This window comes from Protomyctophum bolini, assembly GCF_963924005.1.
Source record: "Protomyctophum bolini genome assembly, chromosome: 6".
Lineage (NCBI taxonomy): Eukaryota > Metazoa > Chordata > Actinopteri > Myctophiformes > Myctophidae > Protomyctophum > Protomyctophum bolini.
In genome coordinates this window covers 26,711,788-26,739,142 of record NC_137867.1, presented here as the reverse complement: position 1 = coordinate 26,739,142, position 27,355 = coordinate 26,711,788, and the positions used below count along the sequence as shown (strand labels likewise).

General features: G+C 41.1%; 1 protein-coding gene across 1 annotated transcript; it reads left to right on the top strand.

Annotated features, from left to right (window-relative positions):
* The first annotated feature begins 670 nt into the window (after window positions 1-670).
* On the top strand, window positions 671-26,845 carry LOC308316829 (dual specificity testis-specific protein kinase 1). The gene is made up of 10 exons (XM_080765620.1): window positions 671-940; window positions 1,292-1,403; window positions 10,937-11,130; window positions 12,419-12,540; window positions 14,572-14,620; window positions 14,838-14,987; window positions 20,943-21,206; window positions 22,884-22,967; window positions 24,422-24,508; window positions 25,324-26,845. The coding sequence occupies exons 2-10, from the start codon at window positions 1,373-1,375 to the stop codon at window positions 25,426-25,428; spliced, it is 1,086 nt and encodes a 361-aa protein (XP_080621746.1). The 5' UTR covers window positions 671-940; window positions 1,292-1,372; the 3' UTR covers window positions 25,429-26,845.
* The last annotated feature ends 510 nt before the right edge of the window (window positions 26,846-27,355 follow it).

Sequence of the window (27,355 nt, the reverse complement as noted above, 5' to 3'; positions counted from 1 at the left end):
TGGAACAGAGCTGTGGGAGTTTATGCTCTGGGCTCAAGCACTTTTGAAACAATACTGTACACACTGTTCAAAATACTATGACATATTGTCTCCTCTCTATAAACGGGTAAAACAAATTACAGTGCATAGTGCATACAGTATAATTTCTAAATAGCTTACATTCAGATTTTGTTGTTGTTGTTATAAATTATAGAGCAGCAGACTGGAGTTGGATAGCTGCCCTAAACCTAGTTTGGCTGGCAGTTAGGCAGGCTAAAGCTGGCCATTTACAAATAAAGTGTGTGTGTGTGTGTGTGTGTGTGTGTGTGTGTGTATATATATATATATATATATATATATATATATATATATATATATATATATATATATATATATATATATATATATATATATAGTTTGTACTAGTTTGTCTTGTTTGCAATGGTTTTACTTATAAAGTGAAGTTCAAAAATAACTCTGACTATGTATTTTAGCTCCCCGGACCCCACTTTGGGAACCACTGATCGAACTAAAGTATTTATTTATTTCTCTACCTTTTCTGTCAAGCGTAGGCTGCTCATACACTATATTGTCTGTGGGCGGAGTTACTACTACCAACGTAATGAGGTTGGTTGCTTGACGACCCATCAAACATGTAGCGAGGTGTTTTTCTCTCGCAAAGTGTGTGGGAGCCCTGCATGCAAGCACGCAACCAGCGCATTGATGTTGCAGAAGCTCTGAAGCTGCACATGCACACGATAGTAGTGCACGGAAATTGTTGCTCGCTGTTGCGAAACATTAGTCTACTGGAGAGGTAAAGAACATCGCTGCTGCGATGCTGAGTGAGAGACAGCTAGACAACTACAATAAATATAGATAGAGCAATGCAGTAGCCTAGTCCAGCCCACGCACTTTTCATCTTTAAACGCAAAGGACTTATCCATTATAGCCTACACAGAATGTAAGTATTAACTTAAATAGTTTGATTTGTTTCCGTCCATATAGTCTATTGCTATTTCTGTTAAGTTATAACTACACTACTCAATTTAACATAACATTTGTTTACTTATCTTTATTGATTACAAACGGGGAGGGAGAGGGCAACTAAAATGCAACAGGTGAAATTAGCCTATAGGGCTTCTATATAATTTTGACAGAAAGATTTTCAGTAACCTATGTGGGCTAGCTATGGTATGGTGTGGTTGAATAGTTCCTGTTTGTTGCCTGCATGAAAGCAAATTGTGTTTTGTGATGTAGTGCTACTGCGTATGCGCTTGCTCATTGTTTGTCTGTTGCATGTGTGTCTCCCCAGTGTCTGGACTTGGTGACTGCTGGTCACCAGATCTTGTGATCATTGTCAGCGGACGGCATATTTTGCCGACCCTTCCCCAAGATGCATATGAATAGCATGTTAAATCACTGGAGTAAGTATTGTGTTTTTGTTGCTGCAAACAAGTTTTTCACTGCACTGTAGGATTGGAAGTTCATCTCAAGTTTATGAGTGGAATTGTGGAGCGTTCAAAAATGTACAGTTTAAATGGTAATAGGTGGGCAGTGGGCACCTCTTAGAGCTTAGAGCTACAGGTACAGTTGTTCTAGTCATTACTAGTCAACCAAGATTTATGTCCTACCCAACAATTATGGTCTAAAATCTTCAATGGAAGAGTGAAACCACCTCCAACCACAGCAGACGTGGTATTACATGGAGATTACACTATAGGCTACTCTACCACACTGATTGGTTAAAATCTTGAATTCATTCAAATAAGTTATGGATTGCATCTTAAGCAATACCTTTCCAGCAATACCGACCACCAACCGCATTATTTTTGCTAAATGCCTGTCTAAAATCATATGATATTTATTGCAGTCATAGTTTCTCATGTCAGATGTTTGATGGTAGGCTAATAATTATGATGCATATATCTTTCTTTCTTTTATAAGCTTAACACAGATGCTGTAGGCTAGCTAACGTGCAATAAGTGTGTAAAATTGTAGCTGGACATTGTCCTGATTTAGAAAACCCTGAGCTCGGCATCCTGGCTAACTGCAACCTTGTTGTGTCAGGAAAGTATCCTGTTACTCATCCATCCTCCATTTAAGACTGGATGTTATGATGTAATGCAGTGCTTCCCACTGGCACCCAAGTGTTGTCCTTTAAAGTTAGGAGGAGTAAGGGACCAAATATGTGTAAACTGTAAAATACGTTGATTGTTAAATGTGATTATTATAGGCTAATTTGTTTACCAAATATGACTCCTTTTCAAAAGGGGAACCCTCAGCTGTTGATGAACCACACTTATTTATTGTGATACAAATAGTAACTACAGTTCACAATGTGGACAACAACCACATAAATCAACCAAAACATAAACATCATAGCCTATTCATGAATTAAAATGTAAATCAAAAGTAAAAGGAGGTATGATTATGAAAATGGCTTGATAAATGAAAGGTGGGATACTTTTTGTACAGCACAATAGAAAGAGTGGAACGTTAGGGTTTACATGAGAACAATGGTTATATCTTAGTAATGTTTCCTCAAAGCTCATTCTAGCGTCTTTCTGCTGTATTCGCCTCTGTTACTTTTTATGCTGAAAGTGCACTGCTCACAAACCATTTTGTCTGAAAAAGTGGTAGCATTGTTGCATCCCCTTCGTGAGTAGCTGCTTAGTTACAAGGCAGCTGTTTGCAGTAGCTGTGTAGATTGTGTGAAACCTTTGTAAATTGTTCCAAGCCAGTCATCTGTGTTTGCTACCTCTCTGTCTCTCCAAGGAAAGCAGCCTGCTATAGGCTATACAGAAATCAAAGAAGCAGAGTATTTGCTGTAGCCTTCAGTATAATGGATGGAGTAGTGGATTAATGGATGGAGGGATGAAGGGATTGAGGAATAGTTAGAGAGATGCTTTAGACTAGAAATCCTAATGCTGCAGTTGTACAGTAAGGATGGGATTCCTCACAGTCTGGAATCAATGATGATCACATGTATCATTGTGTATGGTTCGCTTCTAAGCTCTCACCTCGCAGAAGGTCTTGAACTTTGGTAACTTCAGGTCTCCTCATTGTTGTGTTCGAATTGAGAAACAACTGTTACTGACGTATGAGTGGTGAATTCAAACACTCCAGCTATGTCTGACTCTGTGAGGGGTTTGGGTGTAACCCACCAGTAACATAACTCCTCCCTGCCCTTGTTAAGAGCAATGATTTACAGTGTGCTGCTGTACAGTAGTTGGCTGTTATTATGCAGACAATATCAACAAAAAGCACGCTGTTGTCCCTTCGACAATCCAGCTCTTTTTATGTAAAATAATATCCAGTTATTTTTTTAAATCAGACATTGGCTTGGCAGGGCTGTATGCGCCGTCCCTGAGAGCTTAATTTAGGAATGCTGATGTTGGTGGGGCCTTGAGTTTACTGTTAGCACCAACGTTAGCACGATAACAAGAACTTGACCTGAACAAACACTGTGGTTGCCTCCATGGTTAAACCAACCGATGATGTCAATGGGAGAAACTGCGAAGAGGAGGGCAGAGACGCATTGTGTGTTAACCATATTTTCTGTAACCTCTTTTCATCATCTATGACCTCTTCAACACACTATCACGCCCACCCTCCCCTCCATCCCAGACAAATGGCAAACAAGAATGCCTTGGTCGCCGAATATCTTTTACTGAATATTTAATAACTGTGTAGTCTGTATGGCTTTAAAGGGATAATGAATTGCTTGGGGGAAAAAATGTATTAAGCAAATTGGGCTAAAGATATTGATTGTTGATGGTGGTGATTCCTACCAGTTTAGACGTACATATCTCATATAAAAATCAGACCCATGCCTGGTTTCAAAATATGATTTTGTGTTCCTGCTCTACTCTCGGAGAGTCACTGGTGTTTTAACGTAAACTGAGCGACTACACAGCAGGAGATAAAATACGGTAACCCTCCACAACCACTATTGTTTCTCAGAATGCCCTACGATCATTAATCCCTGTAAGAGGAGTGCTCCAGTGTTGAAAGTCGATGATTTGTTGGCAGATGGTGAGCTACTGTGCTTGGCACCTGATCACACTATGACAGACAAAGGACAGTGACATTCCTACTGTAGGCTGATGTAAATAGGTTTTCAATGTAATGAGTCCTGGGATGCAGGGATGGTCTTTTAGATGAGTCCCAGGGACATTTCATGAGTCCCACTTCAACAACGTTGGGAGTCATATTTTGCAGTATTTAACTCCCATTTCATTTTATGTGGTTATAATGTGGTTATATTCATCTAGAAAACGGAAGAAGAAATTATTATAACTAAAGCTAGCAAAATTAACTAGAATAAAAAAACAGTACAGTAGTACAGTAGTGTACCCCGTGGATGCAGAGGTCGTTGTTTTATTGCGTCCCTTAACTATAAACTGCGTTTTGGGATGCAAAATGCACCCTATTTTAATCTCTGTGTAGGTCAGTCTTAGTTTATACTGTACAAGCAGTTTTCTGTTGTGTAAAAAAACAAAATCCTAATCTGCCCATAGCGGTGTGCCCTGACCTCAACCATTGCCTAGCAACGTAGATTTGCGCTGATGTCAGACTTGGACATGTTTGGGCATAATCCAGCCGCATGCCCTTGAACTTTATACAGCAAGGAAGCATATGGATCATGGGCATGGCTCATATCTTTTTGGACATACGTGTGTATGTATTTCAATAAAATGAGAGATCAAGTTGTTGCAACGATTAGACTCGTTAATATATAATATATAATAAATACAATTAATGTATAAGATAAGCTTTTAATGGGGAGAATCCCCCATTGGAGTCTAGACGCTGGTGGTGGCAGTGCAGATGAACCGCCTTCCTCACTTCTCAACACTAGATGATTTGGACAAGGTTGAGTTGGGGATGGAGGTGGGTTACTTGTTGCAAGCTGAAAAGAGAATGACAAGTGTCAGAGGCAGTGATGTTTAATTAGGACGCAACTACAGCAACTTTACAGAAAAAACAAGTCAAAGGAGGAGGTACAGTATATGCCAAGTGGCTCACAGCCACACAATCTGGTTTAAAGGGGTTGTCTTACACAGCATAAACTAGGTTTAAGATGGTCTAAGGTTACCGTCTTTTACAAAGAGGGTGCTAAAATGTGTAATCTACTCTAATGCCCATTCCATTATTCATGTGGGTGGAGAATGGTTCATTAGCGCCAGGTCGGAGACTATGTTTTCACTCCTGTTTTCACTCCTGATTGTCCGTCAGTGTGCCTGTGAGCAGCTAATCTTGAGTAAGGCCCAAGGAAAGAAACTGTAACCCAAAAATCTCAAATCGGCCTCATGGTGGTGCTATAACAGACCAATTATTTGTTTACAAACATTGGGACTGGGCACAGGTGACTGTTTCATTTAATCAATTCCCAACAGATCTCCAAACCTGCTGTTTTGGGGAGCGCTGGTTTCAGTTCATTCAACCTCCTCTTGTGAGTTGGCTAGTGAGATGCACCCTAGGAGACATTTATACTTCAAAGCCCAACAGTATTGCGCACAGAGAACAGCTGATATACAAGCTCGCATCGCAGATGCGACTGGTGTGAGCGTAGAGGTCTGCGTGCGCGACACCATCGCGGGACGATAGGTTCTGCTGCCGTGTTCATGAACGCACCTCCCATTCTTATGACAGCGACTGGAGGTGTGGTTTTGAGGACAACTGTTTCGAATTGCTATTATTGTTCAAACACAACAGAAACCAAGGATTATATATTTCAAGGGCGAGAGATCACAATAAAAATCCTAATCATTCTTCCTCCACACTGGGAGAAAAATAGCATCTGAAAGTTTGATGGGGCATTTTTTACACTTAAGTGCAGTTAGAACTTTTCCATTGCATCTTATGAGAGGAAGGGTTCTTGTGCTGCCGCTATGCGCGCGCATGCTGGTGCTTATCAGTGTGACGTCGTCTGTTAAGGCGTCTATAACTCTTGAACAGTAGGTCAACTCTTATCCCCCTGGATTCCTTGGATCATGATGCAACTCCCCATATAGGGCCCAACCAGACTAGATTTTCTTTTTGCCATTTTGCATTTTTGATACTTTTCTGTCCAAAACTCACACAAATCCGTAAACATTATCTCTAATCAAGACATCAGTCAGATTCCTTTTCAATTGGATTATGACTGCCTTCCAATTTTGCGGGCCCAGGGTAGGCAGCCTGACCTGGTGGACACCTGTGCTCTGAGGAGCGCATCTGTCTAGTTGGTTCCTGTTTCTGTCTCTACAGTTTCCCACACAAAGAACAACCTCTGCCCCAAGTTACTGATTTATGTAACCAAGTACTTACCTCCATGTCATAATTCTTGAGAACGAAACATATAAAGTAAATATATGATATTGGTTTGAGCATTGTTGAGGTAGCCTATATGCAATGATATTACGATCCAAAAAGTACACAGACGTTTGTTATATTTGTGGAAGAAGCCGTATTTTGGTGCCTGTGTTCATTGGTCACTATTCTGTTTCCCCAGAGCCCACTTTGAGAACCACAGTGGGTTAAAAATGGAAATTGATTCAGAAATTGAAATTGATTCAGGCTGATTGACTGATGGTGCTTCCTCATGGCTTCTATAGGGCTGGTCAGTGCCTCAGGGCTAGACCCCCTCAAATGCACTGTGGATGATGATGTGGGATTAATGTTTGAATCCTCTGCTGTTAGTCAATGGTATCTTCTGACGCTTGGTCATGTCAAGTACAAGGAAGGTTGTGAAATTACACAGTGCACACAGTACTAGTCCCCTATTGTGCACAGAGTTGCCCTGGAAGGGGGTGCCCTTCTCCCCAAGGTTCATTCCTTTTCTTTTCCCATTTATTTCCAGTTCTTTAGTAATATATATACAGATGTATTTCTTCAGCTATTTCTCCCACTGGCGCTCTATCTTTTTTCAGAGGGCAGCCTGCACTGTATATAATTAAGTTATGTCTGGATTTGGGCTACCACACCACAAACTATAGGCTGTTGGAAATCCAAATCGCAGCCATGTCACTCCACAGCATGTGCTACAGGGTACTGTTGATGTCGCAGGAATACCATATAACCGCAAACGTTTCTGCTCTCGTCCCCCTCCCTCAAAGTAACATTTCTGTGGCCCTTGAAACCCGTTAAAGCTAAACTTCATAACAGAAAGGCTGAATCAGCATGAAGCTAGCAAGCAAAAATAGAATAATTAATTATTTCCAGAAAAACAGATTTTCATCACATATTTGGTATGTGATGCTTTATTGGTCTGGCAACAATGGGCAGTACTTCAATGGCGTGATCCAGAGGTACAGTATGCTCTGTGATGTCATTCCACACAGACAGAGGTACAGTAATTTCATTCCACACAGAGGTTACATTATGTTCTGTAATGTCATTCCACTGTGGCTGTGGCAAAACGAGGACAGGAGCCACAGCTGTGTGGTCAGGCTTGGTTTGGCCCAGCCTGGTCTTATCGATTTCACACTGACCCACAAAACAACATGATCTCTGCCTGCTGTCCCTGCTCTGCAACACACACACACGCACACACACACACAGACCCCAAACTACAGTGGCCCGTGGTCCTGAAGCAGTTAGAAAGTATCCATTAGCCTATCACTGAATTGGCACTTGACAGGCAATTTAAGTGCAGGGTTCTGTTGCACAAGGTTTGCTGAGCCAGAGCTGTCCCGACATAGATGGCTGTTTAAGGGAGATTAATGATATACTGAAAGCATAGCTGCATCATTGTGCTTTAAGCCTGCTGGAGCACCAAGAAGAGCATTTACAGTGATCTATTCATATCCGTTGTCTAGCTGGAGTGATAACCTGGTTATCGGGAATACTGTAGCTACACAGTCAAATCCATAGTGTTAATTTTAACTTTAATAATGTTATATTCTTTTTTATAGATCATGTATGATCAGATCCTATCTGAGTTGGCATACTCTCCTCAAAGGTATAATACATGTGTGCCATGTGTGGTGAACGTACATTTGCCATATATGTGTGGCATGTGTTAGAAAGCATTGTTGAGAGTGAGACAGGGGGATCGGATCGTATGTGTGTGAGTGCATTTTGTTTGCTTGTAGGCTATATGCACACATTTTGGGAAATCATTGTAAACTTGTACACTGGTTTTAACTTGTGAGTGGTTAAAACTAAGTGTGATTTCTACAAATTGCAGTACATATCACAAGCTTTGACTCACAATATGATTTGCTATTCAAGTACTTATATATAGTCTCGCATAGCCAGACAACTATTCCACAATCTCCGAATGCTATATAGAGTCTGGAACTACACCTCCCAGAATGCTATATAGAGTCTGGAACTACACCTCCCGAAATCCGAGTAAAGAAGCTGCCATTTCCGTTTACGGAAATTATCTTAAAGAAAATCTTTAAAATGTATTTATTTTTCCATTTCTGCTAAGCAGCAAGCCATATGCTTAGATGTTTTCGATTTATATTAGGATAAATTTGTGTGACTAAAGACGAAACAGAAGTTGGGAGGAGGCTACAATTAGCTCTGAGCTTGTAGATCAGCTATTTTTAGTGACAATATTTGGTTTAGAGGGGAAAAAGGAGTGGGCCAATAATGGACCCCTGTGAGACCTTGGTTGTTACGTTTTTAGTGTTTAAAAAGACACGCTATTAAAAGTGCAAGTATAAATTTGCATACTAATTCTGCTAAATATTTAGATGTCTGTGAGTTATTCTCATGACGTAGGCTGCTGATGAGGTTCCAGGAAATGACTGGTCTTTGTGCAACTTCTCAATCACAAGTCAAGGGCCTGTAAACACACTGAGACACTAGATGACGTGCTCATCTCTCTGTCTAACTACACGCATGCACAGTTTTGCACACAAATACAGATATGCGTACACATCAAAGCCCTGACCTGAGCCCTGGGGGAAAGACCCGAGCTCTGGGGGAAAATCTCACTTCCTTGCAAACTTGACTTTACTATCTCTTTCATTCCTTTTTAGCTGTGCAGACGTCATTCTGGGGCTGTGATATTTCCTCTGAAAGTCTGTTTGTTTAGTCACAGGTCAAACGTGTGTGTGTGTGTGTGTGTGTGTGTCTGTGTGTGTGTGATAGCAAACCTTAACCATAGGAAGTCTATTCTTTCACCTTGCTTTACCGTAACTTATAAAACGTTGCAGCGTAAAGTCAAGTTAATAACTCTTGTTGGTGTTCACTTTTGTGAAAAAAAATAACGGGTTGATTAGTTGCTGAACAGAGCAAGACAGAGTAAGAAATACATAAGAAAAAAAGATGGGAAGAAGAGGACAAATGATGAGCCAGACAGACAGACAGACAGAGGGAGAGGATGTGGAAGACAAAGATGGTGGAGAAGGACAAGGAGTGAAAGAAGACAGAGGGAGCATGCAATAGAGTGAGAAAAAGAGAAGCAAAGAGAGAAACAGAGAGATGAGAAGGCTGCGCTGTAAGCGTTTCTCTCTGACTGTATGGCGTAGATGCGCTCAAAGTGAAGTGATTGTTATTGTGCAGGGCAAACAATGGCGTTTGTGTGTGTGTGTGTGTGTGTGTGTGTGTGTGTGTGTGTGTGTGTGCGTGCGCTCTCTCCCACGATGAATAGCCAGGGTTGATTCCCACTCGATTGTCAAAGCCTTGCCAATTGTGTCAGCGTGCCAGCGCGTGCTTTACACCAGCATTATTGTCAGACCAGAGGGCAGTATTCCTGACAAAAACAAAGTGACTTTAGATGTCGGAGAACAGCCTTCTGTGGTGTAAATATAGGTCAGGATTACCCTGCTTTTTTCTGCAGGCTAATCTGAGAAATAACATTGTTTTTGTAGCCCAAAGGGCCTAGAAAGCAGCACTAGAACAGACCCATAAAGATCACCTTTTTTCTGGTGATGTGGCTCATTTGTTCGAGGGGTTGTCCAGTAACAGGAGTTTAATAGAAGGACCTGGAGTATTCTGCTGTCTTCTGTAATGGAATTGAGGTCCGGCCTGTCCACTTTTGATGAAAACCTGGAGGAACTATGCAGGGTCAGGCTGGCCTAGATTACGATGTGCAAGGAGCATCCATTTAGTTACCAGTGACACGTTAAGCAAGGTAAATACAGTGTCACAACTGTGCAACGGCTAAACATAGTTGTAGTAGTGATGGAAAGGTTTTCTGGTTAGAGAGACCATCCTGTGACCAATCAGTCGTATGGTTGAGCCCATTCGTGTGTGAACTTGGGAAAGTTGTATGCTCAATAAAAAGGTCGTTTAAATACATATGATTAAATACATTTCCCGGGCTCTGATGTTCAGACCACTCTGATACAGTTTTTATTTGTTTTGATGGAAAAAGTCAGATGTGATTATTCCCCAGCCATGGTGCAAATCTGTTTGGATAAGTGCATTAGCTGAAAGTTTAATGTACGCAACTAGAAGCTTCATCTATTTATTTTGTTGTTATGCTATGTTAGTAGTTTTGTTTGAGTGTTTGTGCAAATTAACAAGCACCCTTACGGTACATTTTTGTTTTGCTTATATGCCAGAAAGCAGATTAGCCTTTCAGTATTATTTTCTGGGAGAACAGTGGCTCTCTTAAACACTGGGCTGGACACTCTGACAAGCTCCTGCTCTCCATATTCACCGTCTCTATTTTAGGCAACACATTATTCACAATTCATTGTTTTCATCCCATAAAATGGAGATGTTTGTTAATCTCATCTAGTGAAAGGTAGATGAGATAGTTATGAGTGGGTGATTTGAAATTAGGCCTTTTGTTAGCTTCTCTTTCATCTAACCAACACTTTTTACAGTCTCTCTTCAAATGCATTTCAAGTGCCTCTCTCTATTGTGTTTTGTGTTGCAGGTAATTATCTGGTCAGAATAGTATGATGCAATTATCAAAAACTACAATGTGTGTGTGTGTGTGTGTGTGTGTGTGTGTGTGTGTGTGCGTGTGTGCGTGTGTGCGTGCGTGTGCGTGCGTACGTTCCAGCGGACATCCCCAGGATGTGTGACGTGGATGTGTCCTCCGAGCCGGCCAGTCCAACGTTACTTGGCGAGAGCTCTGACCGCTACTACCAAGTGGACCGGTGGCAGAAGCTCCGCACCGCCGTACGCAAGCTTGAGTTCTGGGAGAACTTCAGTGCCGAACTCATTGGCACTGGCTTCTTCTCCAAAGTCTATAAGGTAGCATCGTCAAATCATGCATGCTTTGCTTATTGTTGCTGTTGAGCAGAAACCTCTTACTTTTCATGTTCTTTTTTTGTGTAAATAACTGGTAACTGTTGTGGACATATGAGGTTATTACTGTAAGATGCCCTGCACAGAAAAATCCTTACGGGTCAATTTGGATGCATACTCTCAGACACTATACAAATATACTGTCAATAAAGACTTACTTAATATTGTGACCTTTACTTTGAGACCCAATGCCCACCTCTTACTGTATTCAAAAATATCTTCTCAAGGAAGGTTAAAGTAGAGGTGCAGAAATCAGTAGGGCTCGGTGATATGGATAAAACAATATGATACAAAATTATGTCACAATATTGTATTGCAACCAGAATGTCATCAAACGATGACGATAATAGCAGATCTATAAGCTGAGCTCACATCGCTTCATGATGTGATATGTCAGCTTGTAAATTGTCTATTTCTGCAATTTTTTAAACATTGATTAAAACACGCACCAATAATTACCATATCCAAAATCCTAGATGGTCAAGTCTCATGTTACAATATCGATATAATGTTGATATATTGCCCAACCTTAACCTTCACCTTTGTCTGGCCTCCTCTCAAGCTGTCCTCCGTGCCAGGAAGCCTACGTATGGGTGCTGACACCAAAGTTTGCTTTGTTTGAGGATCCTAATTGGGACATGTTTCTCATTCCACTGTCCCCCTCTAGCCAGCAGCAGCAGTGGAGGCCTAAGCCTGCTGGCCACATTATGCAGCCATGTCCCACTCAGGTCTTACATAACTCACATAGCCCCCATATCACATTTCTATTGGAGTTTTCAAAATTTTGTCAGTTTCAGGCTTTGTGTCTGGTGGAACATGCTAGAAAGAGATGCGAGTACAATGGCTGGATTGGGATTGTTAGGGTTAGTTACATGAATGGGGAATGAGGGAGGATCATTTTGACTTTTAATGTATTATATTATGTCACTGTCTGAAACAGTCAGAGCGAGGAGGGATTAAGACAGTACAATTACCGTACACAATTTCAACTGAAGAAAATGCTGCTCAACACAAAAAAGACACATTTGACAGTACATACTTTTTCAGTGAATTGCGATTGTAGAGTGAAGAGCAGCTGGCATGGTGGGTGCTCTGTGAAGTATCACAAGTTCCCACTGTCACTCACTGCCCCAGATTCACTGGAGACACCGAGTATACCGGGCTCTCCCCCAATTCATTCGGACAATCTCCACTGCTATTAAAAATGAACTTTTTATATTGGTATGTCTGTCAGGTGGTGCACAATACCAGTCGTAAGGTGATGGTGGTGAAAATCTATAAAAACGATGTGGACCAGGACAGCATTGTACGAGAGATCAGTCTGCTACAGAAGCTTTCCCACCCCAACATCGTCAGGTACAGTTGTGTGTGTGTGTGTGTGTGTGTGTGTGTGTGTGTGTGTGTGTGTGTGTGTGCGCGTGCGTGCGATATATAGAAGTAGAACAGTAGACCTATAACATGTCATTATTATTATGTATTATTAGTTAGGCGTATGGGTGTGTGCTACTAAACGTACTAGACTTTGATTCGCTGCAACCATGTCACCGTCTCTTTCTCTCATGCCCTCCTTCTCTCTTACTCTGGCCAGGACGGGTCTTAATTTGCAGGCCCGTTAAAAGCAGAGGGTCATAGCCGGCCGTTGAGCCACCATGTTGACTGTAGTTCAGACATTGTTCCAATTACCTCTCTCCGTCTGGAGGGGGGACAAGTTATACAGATTATAACTTAATCTTTAAGATTAGTTTGTAGCCAGTTCTCAGCATATGGACTCGGCTGGAATATTCACCACAGAATGAAAACTGGATGTACCATATTACATTACATTATCTTGTTGTAATTTTGAATGCTGCAGAAGTGCAGCTTTTTTGTTCTTGACGGTGAGAGTTACAGTGACAGTACAAATGAAACGGGACCTTGGTAATGCAATTTAACACCGCTCCCACTGTCTACAGTGGTTACATAAGATAAGAAGTGAGATAGGCGGAATGTTTACCTAAGCAATCATATTTTTAGCCATTTAGCAAGGTCATGGCAGGTTGCATATCGCAGCATGGTGTATGTGCGAAGCTGCCTGCGTAGAGAGGTGATTGTGTAAGCCCGAGGTGTCAAGCGGTACCTGGCACCCAGCATCCTGCCTCCACAGTAATCGAATAATGAGGCTGTAATATCCGTGTCTGTGAAAAATGGTGTTTGTAGAATCCAGCGTTGCCTTGGATTCAACGTCACTGTCCCACTTTAAGTGAAGCATTGAATTGGTCTTGAATAACATCCTCCAGGTTAATTGTTATTAGTTTAAAAGAAGATGGTCCATGGAGACCAGAGATGGGTAGAATTTGCACCTGGCTCGCTGATAACAAACCTTCTTTACACCTGGGAAAAACATAATCCATTCTCTTTGGATCAAATTAGTAATCAGTTAAAGTAGGTGACAATATTATCACATGAAAATTGAAATTACCTATCTGGGTTCCATCCTGGAGGCAAATCTTTCCGGTGATAAAATGGCCACCAACATAATCAAATAGGTCAACCAAAGAACAAGATTCCTTTACAGGATCTTCTCACTTGTCAACAAAAACACCTTGAAGACCCTAACAGGAGCCCTCGTACAAGGTTTCTTCGACTATGCATACACCTCTTGGTACCACAGGACCTCAAAGGCCCTTAAAACAAGGCTTCCCAAAACAAACTGGTCAGGCTACTACTTGGCCTCACTCCCCGAACCCACCTCACCTCACCCCTGCCCACTTTGATAGGCTGGAATTGCTTAGGGTTGAGGACAGAGTACAGCATCTTGCAATGGGTCTGACTCTGGTGTACAAGATCCGCTACACCACCAAGATACCCATGTACCTGTCTAAATACTATGTCAACGAAGTCCACACTCACAAACACCAGAGGGAGTTCAACAAAACACGTGGCATGTAAATCTCTCTGGATTAAGAGCGTCTGCTAAATGCCTAAATTGTCAATTGTAACCCAGTGGGGTTACAATTCCCCAAGGAATTAAATTCATTTCGCTCCTATGCCACTAAAATGTGGAACGCCCTACCAACAGCCATTAAGAATCCTTTGACTCCTTCAAAACCGCTCTCAAAGAGCACCTATACGGATGGCTGCAATTCAAAACTGCTCCCTGTAAATTAAGTCTAAGCTTTCCCCCCATCCCTTTCTCCCCATACTGTACATGTTTTTTCCCTTTTTTACTTTCTTTGTATGATGATTTCCTGTTTTTGTATTGAATTCTCCATACTGTGAAATAAAAAATGCAATCAATCAATCAATATGTGAAATATCATGATGTCTGTCTTTTGATCCAGTCTGAGGAAAATCTAAATACAATATATTTGGATTTAAAATTTCAAAATAGCTTTCCCATTCCTTTAGATATCTGGGGATCTGTGTGAAGGAGGACAAACTTTACCCCATACTAGAGGTGAGTTCTGGGAGTCCTTTCTGTGTATGTCCACTGTGTCGACACTCGACAGCAACAGATTGCTCTGCATATTAATGTGTTAAATATGATATGTATATAGATTTGTTTGATTGATTTACTTTATATAATCCAGCATGAGGTTGGACTGTTCCATTACATTGGAGTCGAGGGTGTGTGACACTGTACTGTATAACAGATGTGATTGAACCATTTCCAGTATGTGAATGGGGGATGTCTGGAAGAGCTGCTGGCCAGGAAAGACACACCCCTCAGCTGGAGAGAAAAGGTTGATCTGGCCTGTGACATCATCAGGGGAATGATCTACCTGCACTACAAGAACATCTACCACAGAGACCTCAACTCCAAGGTACCTGCCACCTTTGGAGCATTTATATTTCTCTATGATTTTGTATGTAATATCTTTATATGATATTGTATATTTTATACAGATTACAAGTATGCCTATCTTCCAAACTGAATAATTGGATCTCCTAACAACACCTTAAATGTAAAATGCATACATTTGGCACAATTATTGTCTGAAAGTTACAAAAATATGCCCCCCTGAGCCAAATAGAAAATATAAGATATATCTAAACAAAATAAAACAAAACATTTATTAACAAGGTGATGCATGGGAAACGTTTCATCCTATCTGCACATAAAATAAATCAATGTAATTACGTATTTGTAACTCTAATTATATGCTCACTGCCTGAGCCATCTAACAGGCTATCTACTGTACAGTATATGGGTAGAGGGGCATTTGACTGAATCCCCTGGCGTGATACATAATTAACAGGTCACTAAATAGAGCACACAGCCCCTCAACCCAACCTCAACAAGTATAATGAGCAACGAACAACAAACCCCACCACAACCTTTTCCCTCTCTGCCCTGCATTCCAGCCCTCAGCCTCCCAGTCTGTTACTCAAACCTCTCAGCATCCAGCCCCCTCTGACCACACTGCTGCAATGTGTGGCTATTGGCCATGACATTTGGTACTCCGGGGAGTATGGGCAGTCACATAGGGGGAAGTCAGAGGAACTTTGATACATTTTAAACGGATCAACTCTCTGTTGACAGTGCGGAAAACATACTAACGTACAAATACATATATATATATATATATATATATATATATATATATATATATATATATTTATCAATTAGGAATGCACAATCCAACAGGTTTCAATATACCGGTATTATCTGTTAAATGGTAAAAAGTAATTATCTTAATACGCAGACAACAATGTACGGCGGTATGTAATTTAATCAATCACAGAACCATATATAATTAGGTCCAGTTGCCAGGTAATTGAATAAGGGAAAACAAGACCAGACTATTGTCATGTTAATATGGTAACACTGTCACTGGACACTGAAGCCCTCAGTCACTCTCTCTGCACACAAGCCCATGAGCACACATTACGCACACACCGTCTCATTTTCGCTTTGCATGAGAAAGTAGAGGCCCCTTCCAAAACAGCAGTGATGTTGAACAGTTTTCAATGTAGTGGTTTTCAAGTGTATTCCAAGGAAATTGAATGGGTCCCTAATAACATGTCTCTCTCTCTCTCTCCCCCACTCTCTTAAATTGTATCTATTGAACTAATCATAAAACCTAAATTGGCCAAATTATGTTCAAATGTCACTATCATCTATCATCTAAAATTCTATTATTCAAATAAAATATATAGAACATATGTAATATGTAATACCAGTAATGGTATAGAACGTATCTATTTCTAGCATATAGGCTACTGAAATGAATATTTACAATTTACAATTTAGGCATTTAGCAGATCCACAATTCTTTCTTGATTGAAAATATGTAGATTGGAGCATAAGTTATTAACACATTCCATCAAAAAATATCCCAGGTCGTGAACTCTCACTCTTGGGCTCTCTCTCCTCCTCTTCTCTCTTTCACTTACTTTCTTTCTCGCCCCCTTCTCTCTCTCTTCCTCTCTAACTCGGTCTCTCTCTCTCTGTCTCTCTCTCTCTCTCTCTCTCTCTCTCTCTCTCTCTCTCTCTCTCTCTCTCTCTCTCTCTCTCAATCTATCTCTCCCTCTCTCCTGTGATTTTCCTATTTGTCTCCCAACCCCTCTCACATTCAGTCGTAAACGACCAATGAATATTATGTTGTCCTCGGTTACTGACATTCACCACGTCAGCGAAGGGAAGGGCTGACATTTGATTTGGCCCTACTCTCAACTGTGGCATTGTAATTGCCCCCGCAACCCCCCCTTTCTGCGTGAAAGTGTTTCCCAAGTCTCGTTTCTGTCTCCCCCAGATTCAGATCCCCGGCGTACTGAAACCATTATACTTGGCACCGTCAAGTAGCCATTTATCTTCACACTAACAAACAATTGCTTTGCTCACAGGGTCTGGGTATAGTCCAAATGAGCAAAACATGGTGGGGATTAATTGCTGAAGGATTAACACAAGTTCTCAAGTTCCCATGTTTTCAATGTTAGAAAGAATTGTGGTTCAGTTAACTGGGAGCCAGCATGTCTATGACATCTATGGCCTCTCATAATATCTCATACAGAAGAACTGTTGTTGAATTTGTCATGTGTTTACCATAGCCATGCAGGGTTTGGGACTCGAAAGCTTTGAAGCTGAAGTTTAGTGAGAGCATTATTTTAAGGAACATGGCACAGTTTATATGAAGGTACAACGAACCAACACAAGCCTTCATGCCAGCATGCATCTCAAGCCTAAATGGAAGGATTAACTTCTCGTCTGGAATTAAGTCTAAACTATTTTTGAGGGGCGGTAGGTAGCCCCTCCTATGTCCAGCTTTGAGGGTGTGTGTAAACATTAAATTCCATTGATAATGAAGGGCCATTTCTGAGTGTTTGTGTAAACACAAACATTGAAGACAAAAGTGAGGACGCAAATTGTGATTGGCCGGAATGAGATGATGTATGATGATCACTTCACACTTTTTAATATATCAGATTCTTTAAGCATATAGAGTCACCCTGTGTAGCGGTTAGAGCATACTGTACGCCTTTCATGCAGAAGGTTGTGGGTTCGAACCCTGCCTGTGGTCGACGTCTTTCTCGTCTGCAAGGGCATGCAGTCACAATGGAGTGTGAACGCCAAAATCAAATGGGTTCAGATCTGAGCCATGTTTCCAGCAGGAGGCACATCTGTCCTAGATGGGAGTCTCCAGACGTAAAAACAGATGATGATGGTGATGAGTATGATTATGTACTGTATATACATCAAATGAGTGCTGGTCTGGATGATTCATGACTTACTTGAATCTAGGCAGTAATATTCAGTTACTGTATGTGCCATGGACGTCTGAGTGTAATTACCCAAGTACAGTCAGATGTCAATCAAAACAAACTAAATAGAAATACCAATATCAGTTTGGATGCTTCCTTATTGATTTAGGCTTTTCTCTATTAATTCTCAATTCTTTTAAGTTATACTATTGATCCCGATATGGATATTCAATCTAGTCCTCAGTCATGCAGTGCCTGAGGATCAGCTCCAGCTCTGAGGCCAGTGCCTTGGTCACAGCCACAGGCACTGGTAGAAGTATGGCCCTAACATGGGAAACACATCAACTTGGAAAATAACTCCACATAGAAAGGTTCCAGTATGGTTCTAACCCAGGGAAACTGTCTAACCATTGAGCCACTGTGCCACACTAATATTCATTACTGTATATCCCTTAAACTATTCCTGAATCTGTTGCAGGACCAAATGCTATTTCAATTTCAATTGTGCTATTCCTTGTTAGTTCCCAGAAACTTGTTGCTTTCCTTGGCGGCGAGTCGAGAAGCCCGAGCTAAATTTAGTGGTCAGACTTGGGACTGGAACTGCACAGGCAGAGCTGCGTAATGACAGGCTACTGAATGGAAAATACTATTGAAAAGAGAAACCGAGAGTGACATACTACAGAGAGAGAGAGTGAGCGAGAGAGAGTGAAACAGCCTTTAGTGGCTACTGTAATAGAGGCCAGATGTTGTGACGCCAGAATCAGCCGTGCTCCCATCAGCCTGCTCTCACTCATAAGCACGTCTTGTTTTGAGACCCCATACACACACACACACACACACACTCATACACCTAGTGTACCTCTGAGAAGCAACCCCTCCGGTCTTCTACCTCTCTCTCCATCCATCTGTCCCTCGATGCTTGCCTGTGTACATCTTATGCTCTTCTCTCTCCTACTGTTTCTCCATCCATCTCTTCCACTGTCCTTTTCCCTCTGCCCTGCATTCCAGCCTTCAGCCTCTCCGTCTGTGACTCAAACCTCTTGATATGCAGCATCCAGCCCCCTCTGACCACAGTGCTGCAATTCGTGGCTATTGGCCAATGGCCATGCATGTGGTACTCCCTGGGAGTATGGACAGTAATGTATGGGGAAGTCAGAGGATTGAGAGGAACTTTGACACGTATTTTACGTATTTTAACTAACATGGATCAACAATAGTACCAAGACCAGATCTCAAATCTCGGTCAAATCTTGGTATTTCTTTTTACCATTTTACAGTTCAGTACCACATAATAAGGGTAGTTAAAGTATGATACGTTTTAAACTTTATGGTATGGAAGATTAATCATGGAATCATGGAAGATTAATCTCTCGAGGGTAGATTTACTTAATTTGGTCATTTAGTACAATAGGTACCACCAGCAGTAGAAAGTAAGTGTTGTGGAGGTGAGTCAGTAAACAGTTCTCCATTATAGTAAACCTTGACCATACTGTTGTGGAGGTGAGTCATGTGCCATGGAGGGCTATGTGCCCTGTAGGTTTCCATTACAGCTTGACACTAATCAGCTGGAGTGGTATTTGGTGGGATGCTATTGCTGTTGTCCTAAGACTTTCTGTTGTGTTGTGTGGACTGTCCATTAGCCAGGTTAGGGCTGAATTATTTAGTGTGGTGAGAAGGTGTTGACTGATGGCCGAGCCTACCGGGCTTCCTGTCTGCCATCTCTGTGGGCTTCAAGCTGAATGGCGACCATTTTATCGACAGATTATAATGATTGGCCCCCAAGGCATGACGCCTTGATCTGCTATGTGCAAATGGACATGAGTTGTGATGGGAGGGGGTGGAACAAACCAACATTTTAAAAATTGCATTCGAATTGATTGATTGAAAATGTGCAGAATGGGACTTGTTTACATTAAGGGTCCTCCATTTTCAATTCATCAGAACATTTAAAGAAATATACACATCTATGCAAAACAATAGAAATCATCATACACAGTTAGAAAAAAGGGAAGATTATGACTCATAGCAAACCCATGATTTGTCTAGAATCCTTCTCACCCTGGTATCTTTCATCTCAACAATTGTATACGAAGAGTAACTTCTTATAGGACAATCAGAATCAGAATTACATAATGTAGAAATCCATTGAGTTATAAAGGATAGAGGGCAGATTTTTGAGCGGTGCCTCCGCTCCATTACGCAGCTGAGCTATGTGTGTCCGTATGACAGCTGCAACACCTAAAGTGGCCAGTAAAGTACAGCACAGAGTAAAGTGGCACTACTACTGGGGGACCCCCACACGGTAACTCTGTCATTTCTCCACCACTTCGGACACGGGACGGCTCGCCGGAACTGGGCCATCACCCTGAGCTCGTTCCTGGGGATCTGGATATTTACAGTAGAGAGCACAGTACACTACAATACAGTATACAGAGCATAGTAACTATAAATAAATGTATAGTTGCACCGCTCAGTTCATAGTCACACAGGTGTGATTTTTGATTTGGGCAGAAAGATTTGGTGCCCAAAATGCAGAAGTGCTCAATGTTAAACCCCACCTGCACGGTTTCCTCATGCTAAATGCACGGGCCCGCCTGCAGTCCCAGCTCTGACCAGTAGGGCCAGCCCTTCTGGGGGTTTGGTAGAAATATACAAAACCATGATAACTCGCCTCCATGTTCCAAATCAATTTCCACAGTTGTACATTGCCCTCTGCTGGCAGGAAATAGCCACTGTAATAATCCCTGTTGTAAAGTGAGGACAGGACTATTTGTTGATCTGTTTGATGATAAACATTAAGCTAGACAAACAAGAAGTTAGAACACATGTGAAATGTGTCCTCTGCATATTCGTCTGTATATCTCTTGTAATTAATTTCCTTTGATCCACCACTAAAAATAATAGAGGGGGGGGGGGGGGGGGGGGGGAGAGAGAAAGTTTGGATTGGGTATGTCATATCCCAGAACGGGTATGGACTAGTACTGGTAATAATAATAATAAATTATACATTTTATTTTCTATTGCATTTTTCACGATACTCAATACCCAGACCATATCTTCTTGTCTCTGTCCTCCAGAACTGTCTGATCAGCGTGACATCACGGGGCAGAGAGGCGCTGGTGACAGACTTCGGCCTGGCCAGGGAGGTAGTGGAAGCGCCAGTCAAAGATCCTGGCAGAAAGCTGTCCCTCGTAGGCAGAGAGGCGCTGCTGACAGACTTCGGCCTGGCCAGGGAGGTAGTGGAAGCGCCAGTCAAAGATCCTGGCAGAAAGCTGTCCCTCGTAGGCTCTGCCTTCTGGATGGCCCCTGAAATGCTCCGTGGGGAGCCATATGACCGCAAGGTACTGAACAAAATTCCTTGGACTCATTAGTGTGACTTACTAAAACTGTGTTATGATGCAACGTTTGACTTAATACTTTTTTTTCACTGTTTTATGTGGCCTGATACGATAAGCTTAAAGGTCCACTTCACCACTTTTCAACTTCTCTTCCTATAATTGGTCCTCACTAATGTTCATGATAAAATACCACCATTTCTTTCTACTCTGTCTATGTCTCATGGGAGGGCTGTGGGCAGTTCAGAAACCCGTCCACCAGTGACATCATCGATGGGGCATCCAAGCTAATAGAAACTGCAGGCATTCTTTTCCTGAAATGTTGCAATGCAAAAATGGAAGCCATGGTTCTCACGATAATAAAAATCTAAATATATTTTAAAACAAATCTTGTTTAAAAAAGAATCTTCCTACCGATGATGTCACTGGTGGACGAGTTTCTGAACTGCCCACAGATCTCCTATGAGACACAGACTGAGTAGAAAAAAATTGTGGTGTTTTATCATGAACATTAGTGAGGACCAATTATATGAAGAGATGTTGAAAAGTGGTGAAGTGGTCCTTTAAAGGACCACTTCATGCATTTTCAACCGGTCTTCATATAATTGGTCCTCATTAATCGTCATTCAAAGATGGTACCATTTCTGTGTACTCTCTCTCTCCTCGTCTCAGTGGACAGTTCAGAAACCAGAGTGCACTGCAGAGTAACTAAACAGAAATTGTGTCATCTTATAATGAGCATTAGTGAGGACCAATTATATTATATGAAGATATGGAAATGGGTTCTTCTTTAAAGGGCTATTCACACTGAGCACTATAACTATAAAAATATAGTTTAAAAAAACGTTCCAAGTCAAGTGGATGGCAGAGTTCACACTGACTATAAAAATTACAATGGTGAATGATGTAGTTATAGTTTTCTTTATTGTTTAATATATAGTCACATATAAAGGTCTATGTAAAGCCTCTTCCGGCTCTGGGGTGTGTGTTCTTGAGAGGGGGCAAAAGATTTCCCGAGATTCTTTGCGAAACATAGAGGAAGCATGAAGCTTGCCAAGTTTCCGTCACAGAGCGGATGTTCGGGTCTGACAAGTCCCGGAAAAGATGCGCTGTGCCTGTAATCGGCTAGTAGTCACTTCAGTGGCAGCATGGCGTAGTGTGTATTCCTCACTTTCGGCGCACTTCTGCCCCAGAGTGTAAATTGTTCCGCCCTCCCGGCGACACACATGGCTCCAACGAAATGCAGCAGCCAATGAGGCATCAATTTAAAATATCTATGGTTATAGTGTTCAGTGTGAATGGCACTTAAGATAAAATAATGGATGGATCAATGCATGAGTCTTGCTAACACATACTGTACATATTGTATTTAACCTACGTACTGTATAAACATATCTTGAAAATGACATAACGTCGCTGTCGGTTGGAAACCTTGTATGTCCAAAACTGTTCCTTTTTTTAAATTAAAAAGAAAGTGAAAATAGCCAAGCTCACAATGTTGTAAGCTCTGCTAGATCTGCTAGTTTCACTACTTTTGTCTGACACTCTTGTATGACAATGTACTGCATTAATTTACGAAAATATATAAGAAGTAGAAACATGGAGTTATGAGGTTTCTGCCTGACAGCACCGATATTCTTGTGTATTACTGACTGACAGTGTGTTGCATGGTTTGACTGGCAGGTTGATGTGTTTTCCTTTGGGATTGTACTTTGTGAGATACTGGCCAGAATCCCAGCTGACCCAGAGATACTGCCCAGAACACAGGTGGAGTTTTTACCTGTATTTACCTTGGAGAAAGTCTTTTACAGCAATGCCCTACTTTTCACTTTACATTTAATGGTATGGTATTAAAACACAGGAGCTCGACAGCTGAAAATTTCAAGTAAATTAGGTTTAAGACTCAATAAATCATTAAAGTTTAAGATTTCTTTATTATAGACCAGGGGTTGTTAATGTTTTTGGCTGGGGACCCCCTGAAATAATTTGGCGACCCCCAGGTTGAGAACTACTGTTATAGACCACTGAAGTCTGACGTCACTGCCGCTAGAGGTCACTGTTCCACTGATTTGTGTTTTTGTTATTTGTGTTGTAATCCCCATAGGGGGATCTTAGATCACCTCATATAAGAATTATGTTGGAATCCCCATAGGGGACCTTAGATCGCCTCATATAAGAATTATGTTACAAAATAAACTCATCCAGGATTTTCTGCCAGGGAGATGGCTCTACATTGATTATGATGTTAATTCATATTTGATACAGCCTGTTTCTGGAGAAAATTGAATTATTTCTGCCGTAAAAATCTTAAAATTAAACTTCCGGGTCTGAAATTAATGTCTCTACTAAAATATTTCACGCTCCGTCAAGACATGGGCATGTAGTGTGCGAAGAGCACAGCCCGGAAATGTAGTCTTTGGGTTGTTTGATTTTTTTTAACACAGTCCTTATGAGTGTCAAGGGAAAAAAAACACGAACGACCCAGGGAATAGCGCAATCTAGGTAGGGGCAGTGACTGGCTCCTCCTCCTGTGCGTGATTTTCTCCACAGCAAGAGAGTCACTGGGCGCTAGGTCAGACCACAGTCTATGGGTCAGACACCAGAAGGGACTGTGTGCAGTCCATCATAGGTCAGACACCAGAAGGGACTGTGTGCAGTCCATCATAGGCCAGAATGTCCTGTCCATCAAGTCTCCCAGTCAATCTAAGGGAAAGCCCCACCCTATGTACCTTTTATAAACAACTACACCAATGGCTAAAAATCATCCAAACTTTAATATATCAAATTAGGCATTACCTATTTTGTTGTTTTAGGTATTAGACTTCGTAGTAGGTATAAAGGTTTTTAGGTAGGCTTAAACTATGTACTGTATGGTATTCGTAAAGATACATTTATGTATGTTCTCTTCTGTATTTGTTATCATGTTATTGTATTGTAGTAGTTTTTATGTGTGGGGACTGTGGATGAAAATGAGCTTCTAGCTAAATCCGGCATGTTCATAGCATGTTCATGATTGAATTCACATTCATGTATTGAATATGCACGTGAATTGTCCCTTCTAAATAAACAAATAATAAAGTCAATAAAGTAAAGTAGCACAACATTTTGATCAGATTAACAGCTGAGACGATCCTATCTTCTGCCCATTCTTTCATTTTGTACTGTACCATGTATTAGTTACACTAAATAGATGTTCCACCCCTTGCTTTCATGTGCTTTAGGACTATGGCTTGGATGTGAATGCCTTCAGGGAGCTTGTGAGTGGCTGTCCTCAGCGCGTACTGGAACTGGCTTCCAGCTGCTGTCTGGTGGGTAGACATACTGACTGGATGGATAGTCATCATAGTGTGTGTTGGAGATGCTTTGGTAGTTGGGTGTGTGTTGGGCATAAACCACAGAGAAATGCTTCTGGAAACCTAGCATACACCCTGAAACAGAAGGTGACACTTTGCACTACAGTCATGCCAGCCTCTACCAAAAGCAATCACATCACTTTGTTACAGTAACTGTATAGCTATTAGAGGTTCCAGTTTTTACTGCATGCCTGTTGTACAGCTGCTGCACTGTTAGTCCATTTATGAGATGTTTTGTTAGGAAAAGCCCAATTTGACCTCCATTTCATTAAGGACAAATTCCTAAGAATTATCTGAAAATGTGTAATTTGATAGATCCTAATACTGCTCTAGTTTGGTCACTGCAATTCTATCTAATGTTAATGTTTCCATGTTTTTGAGGGCACTCCTATGTCCAGATTTTAGTGTGTGTGCAAACACAAACGTTGTCCTACACAAACATTAAATGCCATTGACAATGAATGGACAATTTTGAGTGATTGTGTAAACACAAACATTGTGTAATACAAACATTGAAGACAAAGGTGAGGACGCAAATTCTGATTGGCCGGAATGAGATGATATACAGTATGACACACGGGACTGTTTTTTAATATATCAATTAGTTCAATAGACAAAACCACAAATGTTTAGCTTGTGCAGCATAAAGCATTGGAACTTTAAACTATCTTTCTGTGTCTGCTAATGGAAAGATGGAAACAACACAGAAAACAAATTTTCACTTTGTATTATTTTAAACTGGTTGTAATCCAAGTGTCTTTGTAACGCAGGTGGAATCCTTCCGACGACCTGCCTTCACAGAATTACTAGATGAGTTGGGGGAGATTGCTGAGACACTGGAACTCCCTCCGAAGTTAGATTTGGCCACTAGCTGAAGCCTGACAAATTAGGAGGTTTTGACAGCTCCCATTAGCTGTTATGCTCTGTACATAGACAGTAAGCTGGACAGTACCAGTGGAAATTAAACAGAACATTGGTCACCTGTGCTGCCACATTGCACAAAATATGGAGGAGGACGACTTTGTTGTTACTGAACTGGTGGATTGGTGAGATATACTGGATGTCTCTTTTTGAAGAGGAGCGAAAATTACCCTCATGTCCCATAGACATTTTTTGCTTGACCATTTCATTCTCACGTGTGCATATGAATAAATTTAGTTGTTTAATTCATGAGTGAAAACTAATTTTATGAGTTTGTGTTACTGCATGCAACAACTTGTTATGACTTTTATTTCATGTTTACTATATATCATTGTATTTCATGTGAGCGTAACCTTGTTTTGAAACAGACGATACAGATCTAAATCTGTTGATTTCTTTCCTTGCCTCTTTAATCCGCCTCCACATACTTTTTTTTTAATTAGATCTTTTCCATTTTCATGGCTCCTTTTTGTCTTATCTACACTGGCCCGACACTATATTTGCTATATTTTCCAGTGCTTTTGTCAAGTGGTTGTACCGGAACAGGTGAGCTGCTGTTTGCAACATCATCGGGGCATTTAACAAACAGCTTAGTTTAATTTTAGTGATGTCAAAATATCAATAGAACCATGTGTCAAATAATATTTTGATTTCAAACAAGCATTACAGTTGAACAATGGAAGATGAGACACTGCTGAACCAGTGCAAACAAGACTAAATGTGGTACTCAACAAGATGTTTAGTTACCCTTTTTTTCCTCTTTTCTCCGATGCTATTGAAAGAGATTTCTTTACATTCATACTTTAAACCTACATTTTATTTACACAAAGGTTCACCCTGGTTGGTTTATGCTAATCAGTTTTACATAAAGTATATTATTTCCATAAAAGCATACATTTGTTTGACATGAACATTTTTTTAAGATCTCTATTCTATTCTTTGAGAAGATAGTTGGCAAGTGTATAGAGATATGCTGTGTTAACACCAGAATGTAAATTGTGAAGCCTTTTTCATGTTGCTCTGAACTTGTTTTTATAAGACATCCCTGTTGCTCAATATGTCAAGTTCTGTAACTGCAATGTGTGGTGTAACTACACTCACACACATCTACGTGTTCAAGTATGTGGTTCTTTATGCTGTTTTCACACAGATAAGATAGTTTTCATGGCTGTGCAAACAAAATATTTGACTGAGTCTTTCATGAGTCTAAAAATGAGTCTAAGTCTAAATATGCGTGCATATTTACCTACATACAGTAGGAGGGGAGATGATCTTTAACATTTCTAGTGATGTGATATTCGTTTCAAGATACAGTCAAGAAAAGTTGTGACTTTATTATAACTTATTAAAAAAGAAAAGAAAAGAAAGAAATTAAAGAATACACTAACAATATTTCTACATTTGATCCCGCCTACAGTATTTCAAGAAAAAAATGAAAAAGTGCTACTCTCCGCCAGGTCAGGTAGGTTAATGTGGGCCAGCGTTTGTTGTGGGCACTTTTAACATCTTAAAACCAAAATGTTGAATTGTGGGTTTGAGCTCACATGCCCTTTTGATGTGAATCAAAAGGGGGGGTAACTACCTGTCAGTGGGGAGTGTTGGCTGGGAGGAGTAGGACTAAAGGCCTATTCATAGTCTGGATTTTCGGTGGTAAGGTGACCACCGCTCCGGTGGTGAGCTGACCACCGGAGCTGAAATAACGTTGAGCGGTGGTGAGTAAAAACAGAGAGAAGGGCTGGAGCGGTGGCGGTGGTTTTGCTCTTCACCGTGGCTCGTGACATCATGTTGTAGTTCACCACCGAAAATCCAGACTATGTATGAGCCTTAAGGCCCTATATAGGGGGGGGGGGGGGGGGTACTGGGGCGGCGGTGGCTCAGGGG